Below are 18,446 nucleotides of genomic sequence, written 5' to 3'. Positions count from 1 at the left end.
GTGGCTATTCACAGCAGGGCCAGGCCCTTGGGTCTTACCTTGATAACACTGACTGGATCCTCCAGCAGTCACCTGGCAGGCAGACTTTAGTTCTAGAGAACCCACGGGTTGGGTACCACAACCAGGAAGGGGTTGGGGAGGCACCAGGTGGGGAGGGTCAGTGGTAGTGTTGGTGAAGTGACTCTGCTGTGGCGCTTGATTGTTACTCTTCTCATTAGTTCCTGCTCAGAAAACAAGGGAAGAGCAGATTAAAGTTCAGCAAACTAAGTGAAGGGATCGTATGTGTGGAGGTGAGGTCAAGAGAGAGGGATCATCACCATTCCAGTGAAGGATTCCTAGAGAATGTAGCATTTTAACAGTTGCTTGAACAATGGGGGAAGAAAGTAGAGTCCACAGGGAATAGGAGAAAGGTTTTTTATGAACCATAGGTGTAATGTGAAAGAAGGCTCAGAAGCAGATAATAAAATGGAAAAGTGAATGAATCAACACATTCTTTATTAAAAGGGCTTCCAAATGTCTCTTGTAAAGTCCACGCAAACCCGGAGTTCTCAGGCATAAGCCACTTTACCTTGCTCTGGGGAAAGGGCAAGACCACTGAGCGCTTCCTCCAGCTCCTGGATTTGTTTGATCAACTTCTGCCCCTTGTCTGGAAGAGCCTGGATGTTCACTGATGCCAGTGTGCTCTGCAAAACAGATTCCATCAAATGGATCTCTCCTTTCACACTGTTAGATGAATAGTTTCAGATTAAAATAGCCTGAAACGCCCAAACTCTGAAATTATGCTCTTTTAAATATGTGTGTAAAAACCAGAACCTTTTTAAAATTTTAACCCAGCTGGCTTACCAATCTTGAAAATATAAATAGGGGAAAAGGCAGAAACTAAACACACACCTATAAAACCTTCATAGGAACATATTTAACCCTTCTGTAGCAATGAGATCTCCCATCTGCCCATAGCAAGCAATGCTCTGACCTCAAAAACAAAACACGAGTCAACAGTTACCTTCTTTTGTTTCAGTTGTGTTGTAAGGTAGACATGCTGGGCTGCTGGGTCTGAGGGCTCCACCTTCTTGGAAACACCTGAGGCCGGAGATACCTTTCTTTGCACACTTCGATCAGGGAATTGGAGGTTCTCCTTCGTCTGTAAGTCCAGAGTCGAGTCAAAGAGTAGCGGGCTCCCAGGCTTAGAGGAAACAAAAACAACATCATCTTCCTCCTCATCGTCACTGCTTGTGGCAGCTTCATGGCCCTCACCCAGGGAAAGCCCTGGTGCTGCTGGTGCAGCCTGAGCCACTGGTCCTCCAGGAGCAGGCACACCGTGGGTCTCCGGCCGCTCTTGGAAATGCCCCCGAGGCAGGCTTTTCTGGGTGGCCTGTGTGCTAGGGCCATCCTTTGCCTTTGTTTCTTTAGCCTCCCAGTTCTTGTACCCCTTGTTGAGGGGTCCCCCTTTCTGGGGCTTGCTTATTGAGCTGTGACTGTGAACGTTTTGAGGCAAAAGCTGGGTATCCTTTTCTCTCAGAGGTTCTGATTCTCTTTGGACATCTTGATTCTTACCACTTGATTTCTCCTGAGAAGATGCAGATGGTCTTGTAAGCTCATTACCTTGGCACTGTTGAGATTTAACTTCAGAAAAGTCTCTTTTGTGTGTGCCTCCAGTCTCCTCTGCCTCACACTGAATCTCTGCTCTCTCCTCTTGCTTCTTCTCTTGAACTACAGATTGTTTTTTCTTTGGTACCAGGCCAGATGAGAGATCTTTCTCCATCGATTCAGGCTTCTGTTCCTTCTTTTGATCGAAAAGCTGATCTCCCTTTTCTCTTTGCTTCTTATCAGCCGTCTTTTCCTCACCTTCACCTTTGATGAGCTGTTTCCAGAGAGCTGGTTCTTGATTCTTGTCAAGTACCTTGAATGGATTTCTCAGCTGGTTGGAAGAATGATGAAATGTCTCAGATGCATGCTGAGACTTATTGGGGACAGAATGTTCTTTGGAATCAGGATCCTAAAGACAAAATAATTAATCTTCATATAAAATATTAATGCAAATGTCCTATCTAGAATGCCTTTCCTTTTCATCTCATCTTTTATTTTATATACAGGGGGCACACATGCAGCTTTGTTATATGAGTATATCGCACTTAGGCAGTGAGCATAGTGCCCAAGAGTTTCTCAACCCATGCCCTCCTCCCCTCTCCAGTAGTTCACAGTATCTATTGTTCCTATGTTTATGGGTGCTCAATGTTTAGCTCCTGTTTGTAAGTGAGAATATATGATATTTGGTTTTCTGTTCCTGCGTTAATTCACTTAGGATTATTCTGCAGAAGGAATGGAAACACAGTAAAAGCAGTCCAATATTTCCTGAACATTCTTGATACCATTTCCACGTCTAGAAAAGATGACATGCCAAACCCACAAAAGACTCATTTCTTCACGGTACTTTCAATGCTTCATTCCTTCTCTGTCTATGATCACGCTTTTCCAGACCTCAAGGAAAAGTAGTGACAAAGCAAAGTGCTTTTACAATCACAATGGCCACAGTGTATACTTCTCAGAAAAAAACTGTTCTCTTAAGATGAACCACGGCCGGGCGCGGTGGCTCACGCCTGTAATCCTAGCACTTTGGAAGGCCAAGGCAGGCGGATCACAAGGTCAGGAGATCGAGACCACCGTGAAACCCCATCTCTACCAAAAATACAGAAAGTTAGCTGGGCGTGGTGGCGGGCGCCTGTAGTCCCAGCTACTGAGGAGGCTGAGGCAGGAGAATGGCATGAACCCGGGAAGCGGAGCTTGCAGTGAGCCAAGATCGCGCCACTGCACTCCAGCCTGGGTGACAGAGCGAGACTCCGTCTCAATAAAAAAAAAAAAAAAAAAAAAAAAAAAAGATGAACTTTTCCCCAAACCTAATTGTCTTAAAACACTTGCTTTGATTTTGGCTTTAGGAAGATTTTACTGTGGTAATATAGAATCGTAAGTTCAAGCCATACCTCTGCCAAAACAAGTCTTATCATCTCCCTGGTTCTAGTTCCTTATGTACTGAATATCTATAGGGCTTCTCCTATTCAGAGGAGACACTCCTCCTAGTTCGAACATTCTAGGAGCTTATACCAATATCAAGTAGAAATTCCTCTATAAAAAGATACAAGAGTTAGTCAAGGAAATCTATTTTTTTTCTTAAGTAAAAGAATGCTGACTGCATTTAAGACCTCAAATAAATATTTGTATTAGTAAATATTTATATTTACTAAGTGAAATAGGATGCAAATAATTAATCTTGATTACAACCAAATGTTCCTTTGAATTAAAGTCCCAACAGGGCCTACCTTGCTTAAAGAAAACTATCTTTCAAGACAGTCTGATGAAGACCAACTTGTTTATGTGAACTTCAAGGTACTTTCAGGTGATGCTGCATATTAAAAGTCTTAACACAACAGGTTTGAAAACAGATGAATAGGCCGGGCGCGGTGGCTCACGACTGTAATCCCAGCACTTTGGGAGGCCGAGGCGGGCGGATCACAAGGTCAGGAGATCGAGACCACGGTGAAACCCCGTCTCTACTAAAAATACAAAAAATTAGCCGGGCGCGGTTGTGGGCGCCTGTAGTCCCAGCTACTCGGGAGGCTGAGGCAGGAGAATGGCGTGAACCCGGGAGGCGGAGCTTGCAGTGAGCCGAGATTGCGCCACTGCACTCCAGCCTGGGCGACAGAGCGAGACTCCGTCTCAAAAAAAAAACAAAAAAACAAAAAAACAAAACAAAAAAAAAAACGAAAACAGATGAATAATTCCTACCTGCCATGGAATACTTCCACACCAGCGTTTCCCCTCTGCCTTACTTCTAATGCATCGGAAGAACAATCTAATGAAGTATAAAACACAAATAATCAAGGCTATGAAAATCCATTAGAACAAGAGATAAGCTTATTTTTAATCCAAGAAAACATCTTGCAACTATTTGATACTGGCTTTGGGAGGTCACTTGAAACCAATTACTTTTATATACACATTTAAAAATTATTTACTGCACAGAACATTTATAAGGGCTAAGAAGTCAAAGAATAAATATGGCATGGTCGCCAGAGAATGCACACAGGTTTATTCTTTTTAGTCTGTAACGAATGACTGAAATAGAAACACTGATCAGCACTAGCTACTAAAATCAGAGAAATGAGAGACAGCCAGACACTGTGTGTCCCTGAAGGGGGGCCACAACACTAGCTATAAAGCAATGTTGCCCAAAAAAACTCAAAACAACCAAGCCAAAACAAACAAAAAACTAACCTCTAGATCCAATTACCAATTTATAGGAAATAGAAACAACAGAAGAACGCGTAAAACTAGACCATGGAGAATATAATCTGCAAAATCTTGGCAGTGGGAAACGCTACAGGACAAACAACCTGATCCCTTCAACAAATAAGTTACAAGGGAGAAAAAAAGATGAAGGGAAAACTAAAGAGACTTAAAAGACATATTAATCAATTCCAATTTGTGAACCTTATTTGGATCCTGATTTAAACAAATAAAAACTAATAAAACTATTTATGATAGTTTATGAATCCACTGAAAATATGTACACCAACTGGTATGCTAAGAGTCCAGCTGGATGCAGTGACACACACCTGTAGTCAGTCCCCTCTACTCAGGAGCCTCAGACAGGAGGATCACTTGAGGCCAGAGGCTGCAATGTGCTAAGATTGTGCCTGTGAATAGCCACTGCACTCAAACCTGGGCAACACAGCAAGACTCCCTTCTCTAAAACATAAAAATACATTTTTAAACATAGTTCATATCTTGGCTGGGCATGGTGGCTCATGCCTGTAATTCCAGCACTCTGGGAGGCTGAGGTGGGTGGATCACGAGATCAAGAGATCAAGACCATCCTGGCCAACCTGGTGAAATCCCGTCTCTACTAAAAATACAAAAATTAGCCCAGCATGGTGGCGTGTGCCTGTAGTCCCAGCTACTCAGGAGGCCGAGGCAGAAGAATCACTTGAACCCAGGAGGGGTAGGTTGCAGTGAGCTGAGATTGCGCCACTGCACTCCAGCCTGGCAACAGAGTGAGACTCTGTTTCAAAAAAAAAAAAAAAGTCCATATCTTTTAAAGCTACATACTAGAATATTGACAGATGAAATAATGTTATCTGGGATTTCTTTCAAAATAGGGCAGGGGTTATGAGGTGAAGTGGATAGGATACATACAGAACAAGAGTAGCCATGAGCTGGCAATTATTGAAGTTCATACTACAGTACCCTATCTTACTTCTGTATATATTTACACTCTTTCCACCAAAAAAAGAAGGCTGAATACAGACTTAACATCCCAGTGCAAGAAAGTCCCTGCACACACAAACACAGCCCATAGTCCAGCTATCCAGAGTTGTCTATGCTGTTCCACTGCCGAACTAAGCCATGCACCCTCCAGTCTACTAGACTTTGCATGGGTACTACTCTCCATCCAAAGGATATCCTCATCATCCCGATCTGTCTACCATCTTCCCCATCTCCAGCTATGGAAGTCCTACTGGTCCCTCAAGGCCCAGCTTAAGTCATACCTGCTTGGCAAGGTTTCCCCACATTCCCTTCCCTGTTTAATCCATGAACTGCCTCTCTGCCATTACTTTTAATGGCAAAAAACACTATTACATTTACAGCAACCCAATAAAGCTGACTGTCCAGCTATAAAATATAGCTGACTGTCCAGGTATATTTTCAGCTACTAGAGGGCAAAAACCATATATGATCTCTTTATTCCCAACTCTGACTTGCCTGCTGTACACAATTAAGTATTGCTGCATAAAATAGAACTGATTTATGTCATTACCTAAAATAACTCCTCAAAAAATTTAATTGATTAAATAAGAATTTTAAAAATATATATTTTGTTTGTTGAAATAGGTAACGTATTTAATCCATAAGTATTAAAAACACAGTGAGGAGCCCCTTCACACCCTATCTGCCCGGTTCACTTCTCTCCCAACATGTAACTGCTCATTAGTTTTTTGTTTACCTTTCCAAGAGATTTTTAAATGCGTATTCAAGTCAATATACATTCTTTCTTCCTCCTCTACACAATGGGTAGCATAACATACATACTGCTAAATACCTTGCCTTTCTTTTTTTACCTAGTACCTTGAAAATTTTTCTATAGTAACATATATGTAAAGAAGGCCCTTGTTTTTATTATTTTTTTTTCCAGTTGCAGTTTTCCACTGTATAGGATGTTTCGTTACCTTTAACCAGAACCCTCTTGGTGGGCAGTTCATCTGTTTCTTATCCTTTACTATTAAAAGCAGTGGCACAAGGAGTGAAACTACGCATACGTCATTTTATGTACGTTTCAATACGTCTGTGGTGCAGCTCCTTATTTCTTATATTATGTATTTGTGCTGTTCTTCTTGACCAGGTAAGCCTCTGATTTTCTTTATTAATTATCTATATACTGCTTTCTAACTCATTAAATGTAATTTTTACCAACATTAATTCCTTCCTTCTGCTTTCCTTCAGTGTAATTTATTGTTCTTTTTCTAACTTCTTAAATTAGTCCCACGATGTACAAGATGAATCACAACAGTCTGCATCTTAATTCAGGAGTCCTGAGCAGGTCCCAGTCCCTTGATGCCACTACTTCACCAGGACACATAAACAAAGATGAACAAGCCCAAATGGACAAGTAGTCCATAAAAGTTAAGCTAAAGAGAAAATAGGTCCAGCCCCTCCCTCTTGTACAAACACGATTTTCCCATCCAAGTTCACAATTTTTAAAACCTTACTGGTTTCTTTAATTTTTCTCATTGCAATAGGATATTATATTAAACATATGTAATACAATTTCTGAAATGCTTTGAATGCATAAAATTCAAAGTACCAGCTGCCATCAGTGGGTGCTACTACTTACAGAAATAAATCAAGAACAAATCCCTGCTGTTGTTTAAAGCATATCAAGTACTTGAAATCTTTACTGAAAGAATATTTCATAAGTACAGTCACATGCTGCATGATGATGTTTCAGTCAACAGTGGATGGCATGTACAACTGTGGTCCCATGAGATAATACTGTATTTTTACTGTACATTTTCTTTGTTTAGATACACAAATACTTAGCACTGTGTTACAACTGCCTGCAGTATTCAGTATAGTAATATACTGTACAGGTCTGTAGCCTAGGTATGTATTAGGCTATACCAAGTAGGTTTGCGTAAGTTCACACAGTGACGTTCGCACAACAATGAACTCTCCTAATGACGCATTTCTCAGAATATGTCCCCATTGCTAAATGACTCATGACTGTAGTGTCTACTTCAAAACTCATGCCATGTAGACTTTCAGGAAAAGGGCAAAAGTTGGAGAAAGAAGGAAGGAGACACACTGAACATCTGCTATGTGCTAGGCACAGTGCTAAAAATGCTTTCCCTTACATTTTTAATTAAAATCAATCTGGATGGGCTTTTCTGATTTTAGGATAAAAAGTTTGTTTGTTATGTTTTATTATATTGTAAATCAACAAAGAATGCAGTGGAAATATATTTTTGCGGACAAAGCAAATATCAATTCCACTATAAAGAAAAGCATTAATTTCTGCAGTATGTTTATTAATTGTTTTCTAGGACAGAGGTTATAGGCAATAACGATGAAGGAACCAGCTAGAGGAAGCCAGACCTCTTCAATCCTGACTTCTTCACCAAAACACAAATCCTTCCATCTTCCTAAAGGTAACCGTCCAACTCAACATCACATTGCCAAGTGCATTCACTTTAGCAAGGCTGCGGTTCTCTCAGCCTCCAGAACTATCCTCCTTGGTTCGAATCCCAGCCCTACCACAGAATTAGTTCTGAAACATCAGACACCTTAACTGACTGCCCCCTGTGGCAGTTTCCTTTTCTGTAAAACGGCAAAATGATATAGTCCATACCTCATACGGTCATGATGAAGACAAAATACAATCAGAGCAAAGCCTGATATATACCAAGGTCTTGATAGGCAACAGAAATGCCAAGTTCACTCTAGCTGATCACCCTGCTTATTCCTACATCCACACTTCTGCTGAAGCTGTTCTGCCTCAACACTTCCTTGTCCTTTCCTCCATCAAAACTGTCAAGGTCATTCAAGGACAACTTCAGGTCTCAACTTGTCCACTTTCTATGTAACCTTCCTAGCCCTGAACTGTATGTCTGAGAGTCAGAGAACCATCTGGCATCTGAACGTCTTCAATTTAGCACTCTAACGTGCAGAGGAGACTGCATGCCAATCTCAGTACGTCTAACTCTTATTCCAGTTGTGTCAAAGGCTCCTTGGGGATTATGAGTTCACATCTTTACATGCTCCAGCTCTGGAAAAACATAAAGCCGAATTTCTACCTCATTCTTTTACATGAACATTCAAGATGGAAAAAAAATGTGAAAGTAAAAAACAAAATTGTAAATGTTCTAGGAAAAAAACAGAGATGAATATTCTTGTAGTCCTAGAGTGAAGAAGGCTTTTCTAAGCATGGGATAAAACTCTGAAGCTGAGAAATAAAGAATTTAGTAATTTTGACTGAGGTGAGAAAGAATTTAGTAGTTTTTAAAAGTTTACACTTCCATATGATGAAAATACTATGAGCAAAATTATAAGACAAAAAGCAAACTGGGAAAACGTAATTGCTACACATATTACAAAGGGTTACTACCCTTATACACAGGGATTGCTCCCATTATTGCACAGTGCAGTGCATGGTACTGTACACCGCCCCATAAGTATGGCTTTATTCAGTGGGTCCTTCACAGCTGGTGGGGCCCAAGGTTCTGGCCGGGTCTGGCGCATGCCTGGTTGCCTCTCTGTCATCAGCCTGCTCACTATACTAGGGCTAGATAATCCGCAGGTCAATTTCACCCAATAGTCAACAAGACGAGGAGTTTTCTACACATGTGAAGTTTCAAGGGTTATTAAAAGTAAAACATTTTGAACATCTCACCACAACCAATTAATTTTTTTTTTGGAGGTGAATTTCTTTTTTAAATTATACTTTAAGTTCTAGGGTACATATGCACAACGTGCAGGTTTGTTATGTATGTATACATGTGCCATGTTGGTGTGCTGCACCCATTAACTCGTCATTTACATTAGGTATTTCTCCTAATGCTATCCCTCCCCGCTCCCCCCACCCCACGACAGGCCCCAGTGTGTGATGCTCCCCTTCCTGTGTCCAAGTGTTCTCATTGTTCAATTCCCACCTATGAGTAAGAACATGCGGTGTTTGGTTTTCTGTCCTTGCGATAGTTTGCTCAGAATGATACCATAACCAATTATTTAAAGAACTAAAACTTGTTTTACCCACAACTAAGAAATATTTCCATTTATTTTGACCCTGTATCCTTGAGAGTGAAAGCTCTGTGAGAAACAGAGAGAAAGGAAAATGTGAACTCAATGACAATGTCCAACATTTGTATACCAGGGTGTGCCACATCATTCATGTCAATGCAAGATTTCTTCCCCCTGGTTCTACTGAGATTATCGGTTTCCTTTACTGCCTGTACACAGAAAGCCATCGCCGAACGGCCAGTCAAATGCTGGTGAGTGGTGCCATCTGGTGTTTCAGTTAGAGATCTGCACACAAACGCAGCTACACTGCAAGGGATGAAAAAATGGGCATCTTCACCTCAGTTTACACCTCCCTTCCATTACTCTGTTGCACCTGTCTCCTGGCTATATTAAGCCAAACATAATACTATGAATTAGAGGATGTAAAATACTTAAGTTCTTAAAAAGAAAACCCAGACTGTGTGAGGGAAAGGCTGTACTCCCCTAGGTCACTCTCCAGGGGTTCTGGCTCAACACCCTTAATGTTCACTACGGAAGCCATCATCCATATATAGGCTTATCTATTTCTGTTTAAATGTCCAGTCCATACCACCTATCAGGGTACCTGGTTTTCTGTTGTTATTGTTTTTTAATTTGTTGTGTGTTGAGAACTGCCTTTTACTTTTATTTGTCCTAAGACAACCTTTTTTTTTTGAGACTGAGTCTTGCTGTGTCATCCAGGGTGGAGTGCAATGATGTGATCTTGGCTCACTGCAACCTCCGCTTTCCCGGCTCAAAGTGATTCTCCTGCCTCCCAAGTAGCTGGGATTACAGGCACCCACCACCACGCACAGCTATTTTTTGTATTTTTAGTAGAGACGGAGTTTCACCATGTTGGCCAGGCTGGTCTTGAACTCCTGCCCTCCAGTGATCCGCCCACCTTGGCCTCCCAAAGTGCTGGGATTACAGGTGTGAACCACCACACCTAGCCCTAAGACAACCTTTTTAAAGCTCCAGTAAGTACCTCCTAGTAATAGTGTTCTGGATTTGGGCTGAGAGAAATACATGTAACATACTTTTTTGTTCTATTTTAAAATAATAATCCCCTCTCAGTCTCATCCATCTAGTACAAAGAATGTTAACAGCAAGTTCTCAAAATTCTGACCTCAATCACGCCTTTCTTCAGAGCTGCACACTCATTTTTCTAGCTGGTTTCACATGAAAATAAGACACAATTTGGCCAGGTGTGGTGGCTCACGCCTGTAATCCCAATACTCTGGGAGGCTGAGGCAGGTGAACCACTTGAGACTAGGAGTTCGAGACCAGCCTGGCCAACATGGCAAAACCCCGTCTCTACTAAAAATACAAAAATTAGCTAGGCATCGTGACACACACTAGTAATCCCAGATACTCGGGAGACTGAGACATGAGAATCACCTGAACCTGGGAGGCAGAGGTCGCAGTGAGCTGAGATTGTGCCACCGCACTCCAGCCTGGGTGACAGAGCAAGACTCTTAAAAAGAAAAAAAAAAAAACAAACAGACATGATTAGTCCAAAGCTGTACATGTTGGCCACACATCCCAATACTCTACCAACCTGACCTTTCTTCCTTGTCCTGCTTAATGTAAACACATTACCCAGAAGTCCCACCTTAGCAACCATTTCCCTACTGAGCACTGACAATGTGCCATACACCAGACCGAGGCCATCACACACGTTCTCTCTCGGAGTCCTCCAACCCAGGGAAGTTAGGGTCACTGTGAGCAATATTCCAGATGAAAAAATGGAGGAAGGAACACGCTTATATGCCCTGCCAGGAAATACATCTTATCAGTGCTCTTTCAGCAAGTTTTCTCCATTCTAATTGCACCCAATTCCACTGCTGCTACCTCAATTCAGGCCCATCACCTCTCACTTAAGAGAAAGTTGGTGTGTCTGGAATCAGTTGGACTTGGGTTTAAATGCCACTTTATAACCAGATTCCCTTTCTGACCTGTCTCAATGGTAGTTTCTTCATCTGTCTGGTAAACAGGGACATTGACATCTATCACAACAAATTATATGAAGCTAAAAGATAATGAACAGGCTAGGTGCAGTGGCTCACACTCATAATCCCAGCACTTTGGGAGGCTGAGGTAGGAGGATTGCTTGAGCCCAGGAGATTGAGACCAGCCTGGGTAATAGAGTGAGACCTTGTCTCTACAAAAAAAAAAAAAAAAAAGTATGTAGTGGGCTTTCAATGCTGGCTAGTATTTCAGTAGTCTCTTTGCTCTATTTTCACTTTCTAATCTGTCCTCCACAGTTCTTCTTTTAATGCAAATTGGATCAAAAATCCTTCAGTGGCTTCCTAACACCTACCACAGTGTGTCTGTATGGTAAAGGTCCTCCAGTAGCACGTAAATGGTTTTAAGTATCAGTAGAGTATAACTTCATGCAATAAAGCCTTACCAGCCCCACTGTACCAGCAGAATACAATCCAAAAATGAAATTTAAAAAATTCCATTTACAACAGCATTAAAAAACATAAACACTGAGAAAAAAATTTAACAAAAGATGTATAGGAACTCTCTAATGAAAACATTAAACAATGCTCAGAGACTTTTTTTTTTTTTTTGAGACGGAGTCTCGCTCTGTCACCCAGGCTGGAATGCAGTGGCGCGATCTCGGCTCACTGCAAGCTCCGCCTCCCGGGTTTACGCCATTCTCCTGCCTCAGCCTCCTAAGTAGCCGGGACTACAGGCGCTCGCCACCACGCCCCGCTACTGTTTTTTAATTTTAGTAGAGATGGGGTTTCACCGTGTTAGCCATGATGGTCTCGATCTCCTGACCTCGTGATCTGCCTGCCTCAGCCTCCCAAAGTGCTGGGATTACAGGCATGAGCCACTGCGCCCGGCCGACATTTTTAAAGTCATAAATAAATGCACTACATTCATGGATTGGAAGCCTCAGTATTGACAAGTCTCTCCAAATTGATCTACATAGATTCAATGCAATCCCAACAGGGTTTTCTGTGGAAATTTTTAAAAATGGAAATGCAAAGATCCTAGAATAGCCAACACAATCTTGCAAAAGAATAAAGTCAGAAGACTCACACTATTTTATCTGATTAATTATGTAAAGATAGGCAAATGGATCAATGGAACAGATTAGCAACCCCAGAAATAGACTTACATATATTAGATCAATTGATTTTTTACAATGATGCCAAGCATTTCAATGGGAAAAGGAAACTCTTCAAAACATGATGCTAAAGCAATTGGTAACATATGTAAAAATAAACGAACCTCTACACTACCTTATATACTATACAAAAGTAATTTAAAGTGTAGATAATAGACCTATATGAAAAAGCTACTTTAAAAAAAAAAAAAAACAAGCCAGGTACAGTGGCTCACGCCTGTAATCCTAGCACCTTGGGAGGCCGAGATGCGTGGATTGCCTGAGCTCAGGAGTTCAAAACTAGCCTGGGCAAAACGGTGAAACTCCGTCTCTACTAAAATACAAAAAAATTATTGGTGAGCACCTGTAGTCCCAGCTACTTGTGACTACTTGGGAGGCAGAGGCATGAGAATTGCTTGAACCCAGGAGGCGGAAGTTGCAGGGAGCTGAGATTGTACCACAGCACTCCAGCCTGGGAGACAGAGCAAAACGCTCTCTCTCAAAAAAACAAACAAACAAAAATAAAACTATAAAGCTTCTAGACAATTCATGGCAATATTTGTGACATTGGGGTAGGCAAAGATTTCTTGGAGATCAGACAAAAAGCACAAACCATACAAAAATGATAAACTGGACTTCATAAAAAATTAAACCATTTGCTTTTTAAAAAGCAATTAAGAAAACACATACCACAGACTGGGAGAAAATACTCACAATACAAATATCTGACAAATAACTTGTATAGAGAATTTTTTTTTTTTTTTTTTTTGAGAAGGAGCCTCCCTCTGTCACCCAGGCTCGAGTGCAGTGGTGGGACCTCAGCTCACTGCAACCTCACCCAGCTCACTGAATCCTCCTAGATTCAAGTGATTTTTCTGCCTCAGCCTCCCGAGTAGCTGAGACTTCAGGAGTGTGCCACCACGCCCGGCTAATTTTTTTGTTGTTGTTTTTTTGCTTTCTTTTATTTAGTAGAGATGGGGTTTCACCATGTTGGCTGGCCAGGCTGGTCTCGAGCTCCTAATCTCAAGTGATCTGCCCACTTCAGCCTTCCAAAGTGCTGGGATGACAGGCGTGAGCCACCATGCCTGTCCTAACCTGTATAGAGAATTTATGAAGAACGCTTCCAACTCAGTTTTTAAAAAAGACAACATAATTTTTAAAACAGGCAAAGATCTCCAAAGTTATACTGTATGATTCCATTTATGTAACAATTGTGCAATGATAGAATTTTAAAAATGAAGAACAAATTCCTGATTGCCAGGATGAAGAGGGTAGAAGGGAGGGAAGGGGGTATGGTTATAGAAAGGGCAACAGAGAGGTCCCATGAGGGAACTCTTCAGTACCTTGACTGTAGTGGTAGATACATGACTCAACAGGATAAAATTATATAGATTTAAATATACACACACATACACATATAAATTAGTTCAAGTAAAACTACCTTTACCAATAAAACTGGTGGGTTGCACCAATAGTAATATCCTGTTAGTGATATATTTCTAAACCTTGCAAATGTCACCACTGGGGGAAACTGGATAAAGTCTATAGGGGATAACTCTGTATTATTTCTTACAACTGTATGTGAATCTAAAACTACTTGATAAAAATTTCAATGCAAAAAAAAGGACAAAAGATTTAAACAGATACGTTGAGATTTTCTGATGGCAAATAGGCACAAGAAACAAAGTGGTGCATTTATAAATGAAATTCAACTCCACAATAAAAATGAATTCCTGATACATATTACATAAATTTCACACATTGTTAAGTAAAAGAAGTCAGACACAGAAGAGTACATGCAGTAGGATTTCATTTATATAACATTCAAGAACAATCAAAACACATCTAAAGAGATAAAAATCAGAACAGTGATTGCTGATGGGGGTAGAGATGGGAGGGTTGAAATTAACTTGAAGGGGACTGATGGCACTTATTGGGGTAATATTTTGACTCGGAGCTTGGTTTTATGAGCAGGTACATACATTCTCAAAACTTAACTGGCTGAAAACTTAAGACTTGTGTATCTTACTATACACATAACTAAATTAAGAAAAACAGAAGTATGAACAGTACTCAGGTATGTAAAAACTGTAGGTGGTACTCAAATGTCTTCAACTGGGTGGGGGGGGATCTAGAATATATAAATTCTGAAGTGCATAGAATATCACACAAAGACTATCACATCCTGACCCCTACCTTCCTGACCAGCCTTATCTCCTAAAGTCTCTGTTCAAATTTTCCCTGAAAACGCCATGCTAATTCATGCCTCAGTACTCTAATGCAATATATTAATCCATTAAATATGACCTCTCTATAACACTTAGGGAATTCCTCCTTTATCTTTAAATACTCATGACAAATATCTCCCATCTCTATAGACTTCTCTGCCCTTCCCAAATTCCCATAGAAAGGAAAGGAAACTAACATTTATTGAGTACTAAGTATCTGTCAGCCATTTTTATCCATTACCTTGTTCTATTATCAGAATTGGAAGGTTGACAAGTTAACTGCAAGTTAGTGGCCAATGGTCAGCTGACATTATAAGCTACTTGACAGTTGGAGAGGGATGATTGTGGAGACATTTACGTGAAAATTACCAGAAATCAGACTTCTCAGATTAACTAGTTGCTCAGCAGTTACGGAGTGACAGCCCAAAAGACACTTAATACATACACAAATTTTGTTTGTTTTTTAAAATGACTTTTAAAGAACAATCCTAATACATACCTGGCTGCAACTCTTTCAGGGAGAAAAAAAAAGCAAATATACTTAGATGTTCCTTTTGGACCCTTACCTGTATTCTTTCTTGTCCTGTGGCAGAAGCAAACCCTGAAGCTCTACCACAAAGTCCTCATGCAATAAGCAATGAGAAACAGGAAGGCTAGCGAAAAGAAAAAAGTTGAAAACATTTTTAGGCCAGGAACAGAGATCAATATCCTAAAGTCAAACCAAAACTATAGGCTTTTACATCAAGAATCTATGTATAACCTCTACTGGGTTTGTAATTCCCACTCATTATCACGGCTGTGGGCATTCCTTTGGGGAAGGGGTCCCTAGCTTTCATCTTTACCCACTTTCTCAAATAAAGCATAACTATTTCTTGATGACTCAAAAGTTTAAAATTACACTGCACTGTATAACCTCTACACTGAGATCCCCCTATGAATGACATAATTAGGGCTGGCTGAGGCCCTGTATGAATTTTCCCCAGGCTCTTCCTTCATGCTTTCCCTATAATAACCTGAGAGCTGTCAATTAGTGTTATTCACATGCCTACTTCTAATAATATGTCCTATATGCTTCTTGTTTTGGGTAAATTTTTTAATCACTCCCAACTTACTATGAAAAAATTTAAATATATATAACATTTGAGAGTAAACAGGTTTGAGTGAAAGTTTAAAGTACTCTCCTATACCTATGGCACTTTTTTGGCCTATATTTTGGTTATCAGATATATTCCAAATAAATCAAGTTTATCCAATAATTGTCTTCAAATACCACTGTACTAGTTTGTATAGCAAAGCATTTGTGTAGATGGGACCTAAATAAGAGTGTTTCTCTTAATGTAAAACCAAATCTTATGCCACCATTAATGCTGAATTCCTGCAAACGTAAAAATGCTTCTATCTCACAAAACTTGACCTGAGAGGCTCAGTGTAAATCATCTAACTCATGAAACAGAAACATGGGAAGTTAGTGTACATGTTGAAAGGACACTTTTCTAATACTGATATCCATTATGTACTTTACATCTGACACGTGGAAAAATAACTTTTCTCTAACAAGTTCCGTTGAATGGAGAGCAAACCTTTAATGATGTGATGGTAGTTTTAAAATTCACATAGAAGATGTAGACACTTGGTATTGTGAAAACATTAACACTTGACAAACTATTAACTTTCCTCACTTTAGAGAAGATGCTTAACATTTCTGACTCTCTCCTCCCACCTCAGCCTCACGAGTATCTGGGACTACAGGCGTGTGATACCATGCCCAATTTTTTAAAAAAATTTTTTGTAGAGACGGGGTTTCACCATGTTGCCCAGGCTGGTTTCAAACTCCTAGGCTCAAGCGATTCGCTCGCCTTGGACTCCCAAAGTGCTGGGATCACAGGCCTCACACACCGCGCCAGGCCCTCCGTTGTTTCTTCCAGCGCTAATTTCTTTGAATTATCAATTTCACCATTTAGATGCAGAGACTCCTATTTTAAAATAAAAAGGCTAACAACTAATCACTAGAGTGTTTTAAGCTCAAACATTTAAAAAAAACAGTCGGGCCTAAAACTAGTGCAAAACACAGATAAATTATTTTCCACCATGTCTGCTGTGTGTCCTTACTCCTTTAAAGGGGGAGGGACTGTCTGAGCAGGAGAAGGGAGTGGTTAAGTCCTGTCAGGTGAATAGAAACCCAGAGCTGGAAAACACCGATCTTCAATTTTACAGGTAGGGAAACCATCGGCCCAGAGAGGGAGAGTAACCAGCCTCGGGTCACACAGCCAGAATTAGCAGGGCGTCTTCCAAACACGCCACGCTGCCCTGGGATCACCAACTGCTTAAAGGGTCCTGACAACGCAGACCAGGGCCCCACCACTCCTCGTCTCTGTGGCCCCCGACAGCGGGGAGCCGGCAGCTTCTCTCGGGAGGTAGCCACAGGGAGTGGGGCCCAGGTCGAGACCTACTCGGTTGCCCGCACGAAGCTGCACGTGTCTGCCCGGCACACGTAGAAGCTCTTTCCTTTATTCGGGCCATCGCGGACGCCGGTCTTAAGAAAGCAGAAAGTCCCTGAAGAGAGAAGAAAGTGAACGATTACGCCACGCTAAATTAACAGGCCCCAGGGGATGCTGAGACCCTGGTCCCTTACCGTGCTCCGGACACCTAACTACTTCCATCTCGCGGGCTCTCCCAAGTTCCACAAGGCCCCGCCCCAAAGTCTGCTTCCGCCTTTTACTCCGCCCTCTTTGTTCAGGAACCAACCATCACTCAGCTCTTGCAGTCTTAATCCCGCCCACAATTCTCCGCCCTTGGCCTTCTTCCATCCTACCCGCCATCAGCCAATCATATAGGAACTTCGCTAACCTCCAACCAATCACAGCCGCCCTCAGGTATGGCGCGCGCCGAAATCAAATACTAAGCGAGCGGACGTGGAAGACCCGGCATTTGCTGGCTGGGGCGTGGCTGAGGCTGGGGAGAAACTTAGAAGGCGACGGGGCTTCCGGAGGAAAGGAATCTTGGATTTGCAGGTCTTGGAAGAGGGAAGGGCAGCTCTTGTTTACGTTTAAAACCGAGAGGCGGCCCTAGGGGTAACGCCAGTTAGCAGGCGCTGAAAGGCCCTGGCTTCGCGGGCGTCTCTGAGCCAGGCTGGCGCTCGTGCGCGCTGGGCTCCTCGCTCAGTCGCTGGCGGGGAGGCCCGGGGAAGCCGCAGCTGCAGGCGGAGCCGCGAGATTTGCGGTGCAGGAGCCGGAGCGGCCGGGGTGGTGGGAAGTCCCTGGAAGCTGCTGCGGGGAACTGAAAAGGCTCTCATAGGCAGGCACAAAGACTTCTCTAGGACCCCCCTCCCCCCAACAATGCTTTAAGTTTGCCTCGTGCTTTAGATTTCACAAAGTGCTTACACATACACGGCTCTCCTCACTCAGCCTGATGAGATGGGTAGCATTTTATGGAAGATCCGGAGACTCAAATTTGAGAGACTCACCCAAGGTCAAAGAGTTGGCGAGTTGGCTGGTCCGTGGACAGGTGCGCAGGTCTCAGCGCCATTTGGCCCGCGCAGCTGCTTCCTGTGTGTACTAGGCGTTCTCTAGGCTCGCCCAGAGTGGAAGCCCCGAGTTACCAGCCTCAACGTGGAAACTACGGAAGGGGAAATAGATGACTTTTGGTGAAGGCGAATTTTGCTTTATTATTTTGTACTGTCAAATTTTTTTTCCTAATACTCTTTTGTAATTTTGAAAGTGGAAGATGAGGTTAAATAGAAGAAAGGGGACAGTTCCCTTCTATTTAGCTTCATCCTCGATTTTTAAAATTTG

At 41.9% G+C, this 18,446-nt stretch overlaps 1 protein-coding gene across 8 annotated transcripts in view; it reads right to left on the bottom strand.

Annotated features, from left to right (window-relative positions):
- The window catches only part of TTF2 (transcription termination factor 2), a 47,279-nt gene extending 29,051 nt beyond the window's left edge, over nucleotides 1-18,228 (bottom strand). For 7 of the 8 annotated variants that reach the window (XR_004176974.1, XR_004176975.1, XR_002515736.2 and 4 more), the window contains exons 1-7: nucleotides 17,288-17,376; nucleotides 17,106-17,208; nucleotides 15,222-15,308; nucleotides 3,781-3,847; nucleotides 1,004-1,996; nucleotides 569-683; nucleotides 39-221 (exon numbers count right to left, since the gene is read on the bottom strand). Coding sequence is in view for 5 of the 8 variants with exons in the window: in XM_031652275.1 (XP_031508135.1) it covers nucleotides 39-221; nucleotides 569-683; nucleotides 1,004-1,996; nucleotides 3,781-3,847; nucleotides 15,222-15,308; nucleotides 17,106-17,208; nucleotides 17,288-17,315 (1,576 nt within the window). In the remaining 3 variants the exon portion in view is untranslated. Of the gene's footprint in view, nucleotides 1-38; nucleotides 222-568; nucleotides 684-1,003; nucleotides 1,997-3,780; nucleotides 3,848-15,221; nucleotides 15,309-17,105; nucleotides 17,209-17,287; nucleotides 17,377-18,118 lie in introns of those variants that run through there. The other variant, XM_031652286.1, reaches the window with a different exon arrangement.
- Nucleotides 18,229-18,446: the final 218 nt, after the last annotated feature.

Source organism: Papio anubis, chromosome 1, assembly GCF_008728515.1.
Source record: "Papio anubis isolate 15944 chromosome 1, Panubis1.0, whole genome shotgun sequence".
NCBI lineage: Eukaryota > Metazoa > Chordata > Mammalia > Primates > Cercopithecidae > Papio > Papio anubis.
The sequence above is the reverse complement of the archived record's forward strand: the minus strand, read 5'-3'. Positions and strand labels throughout refer to the sequence as shown.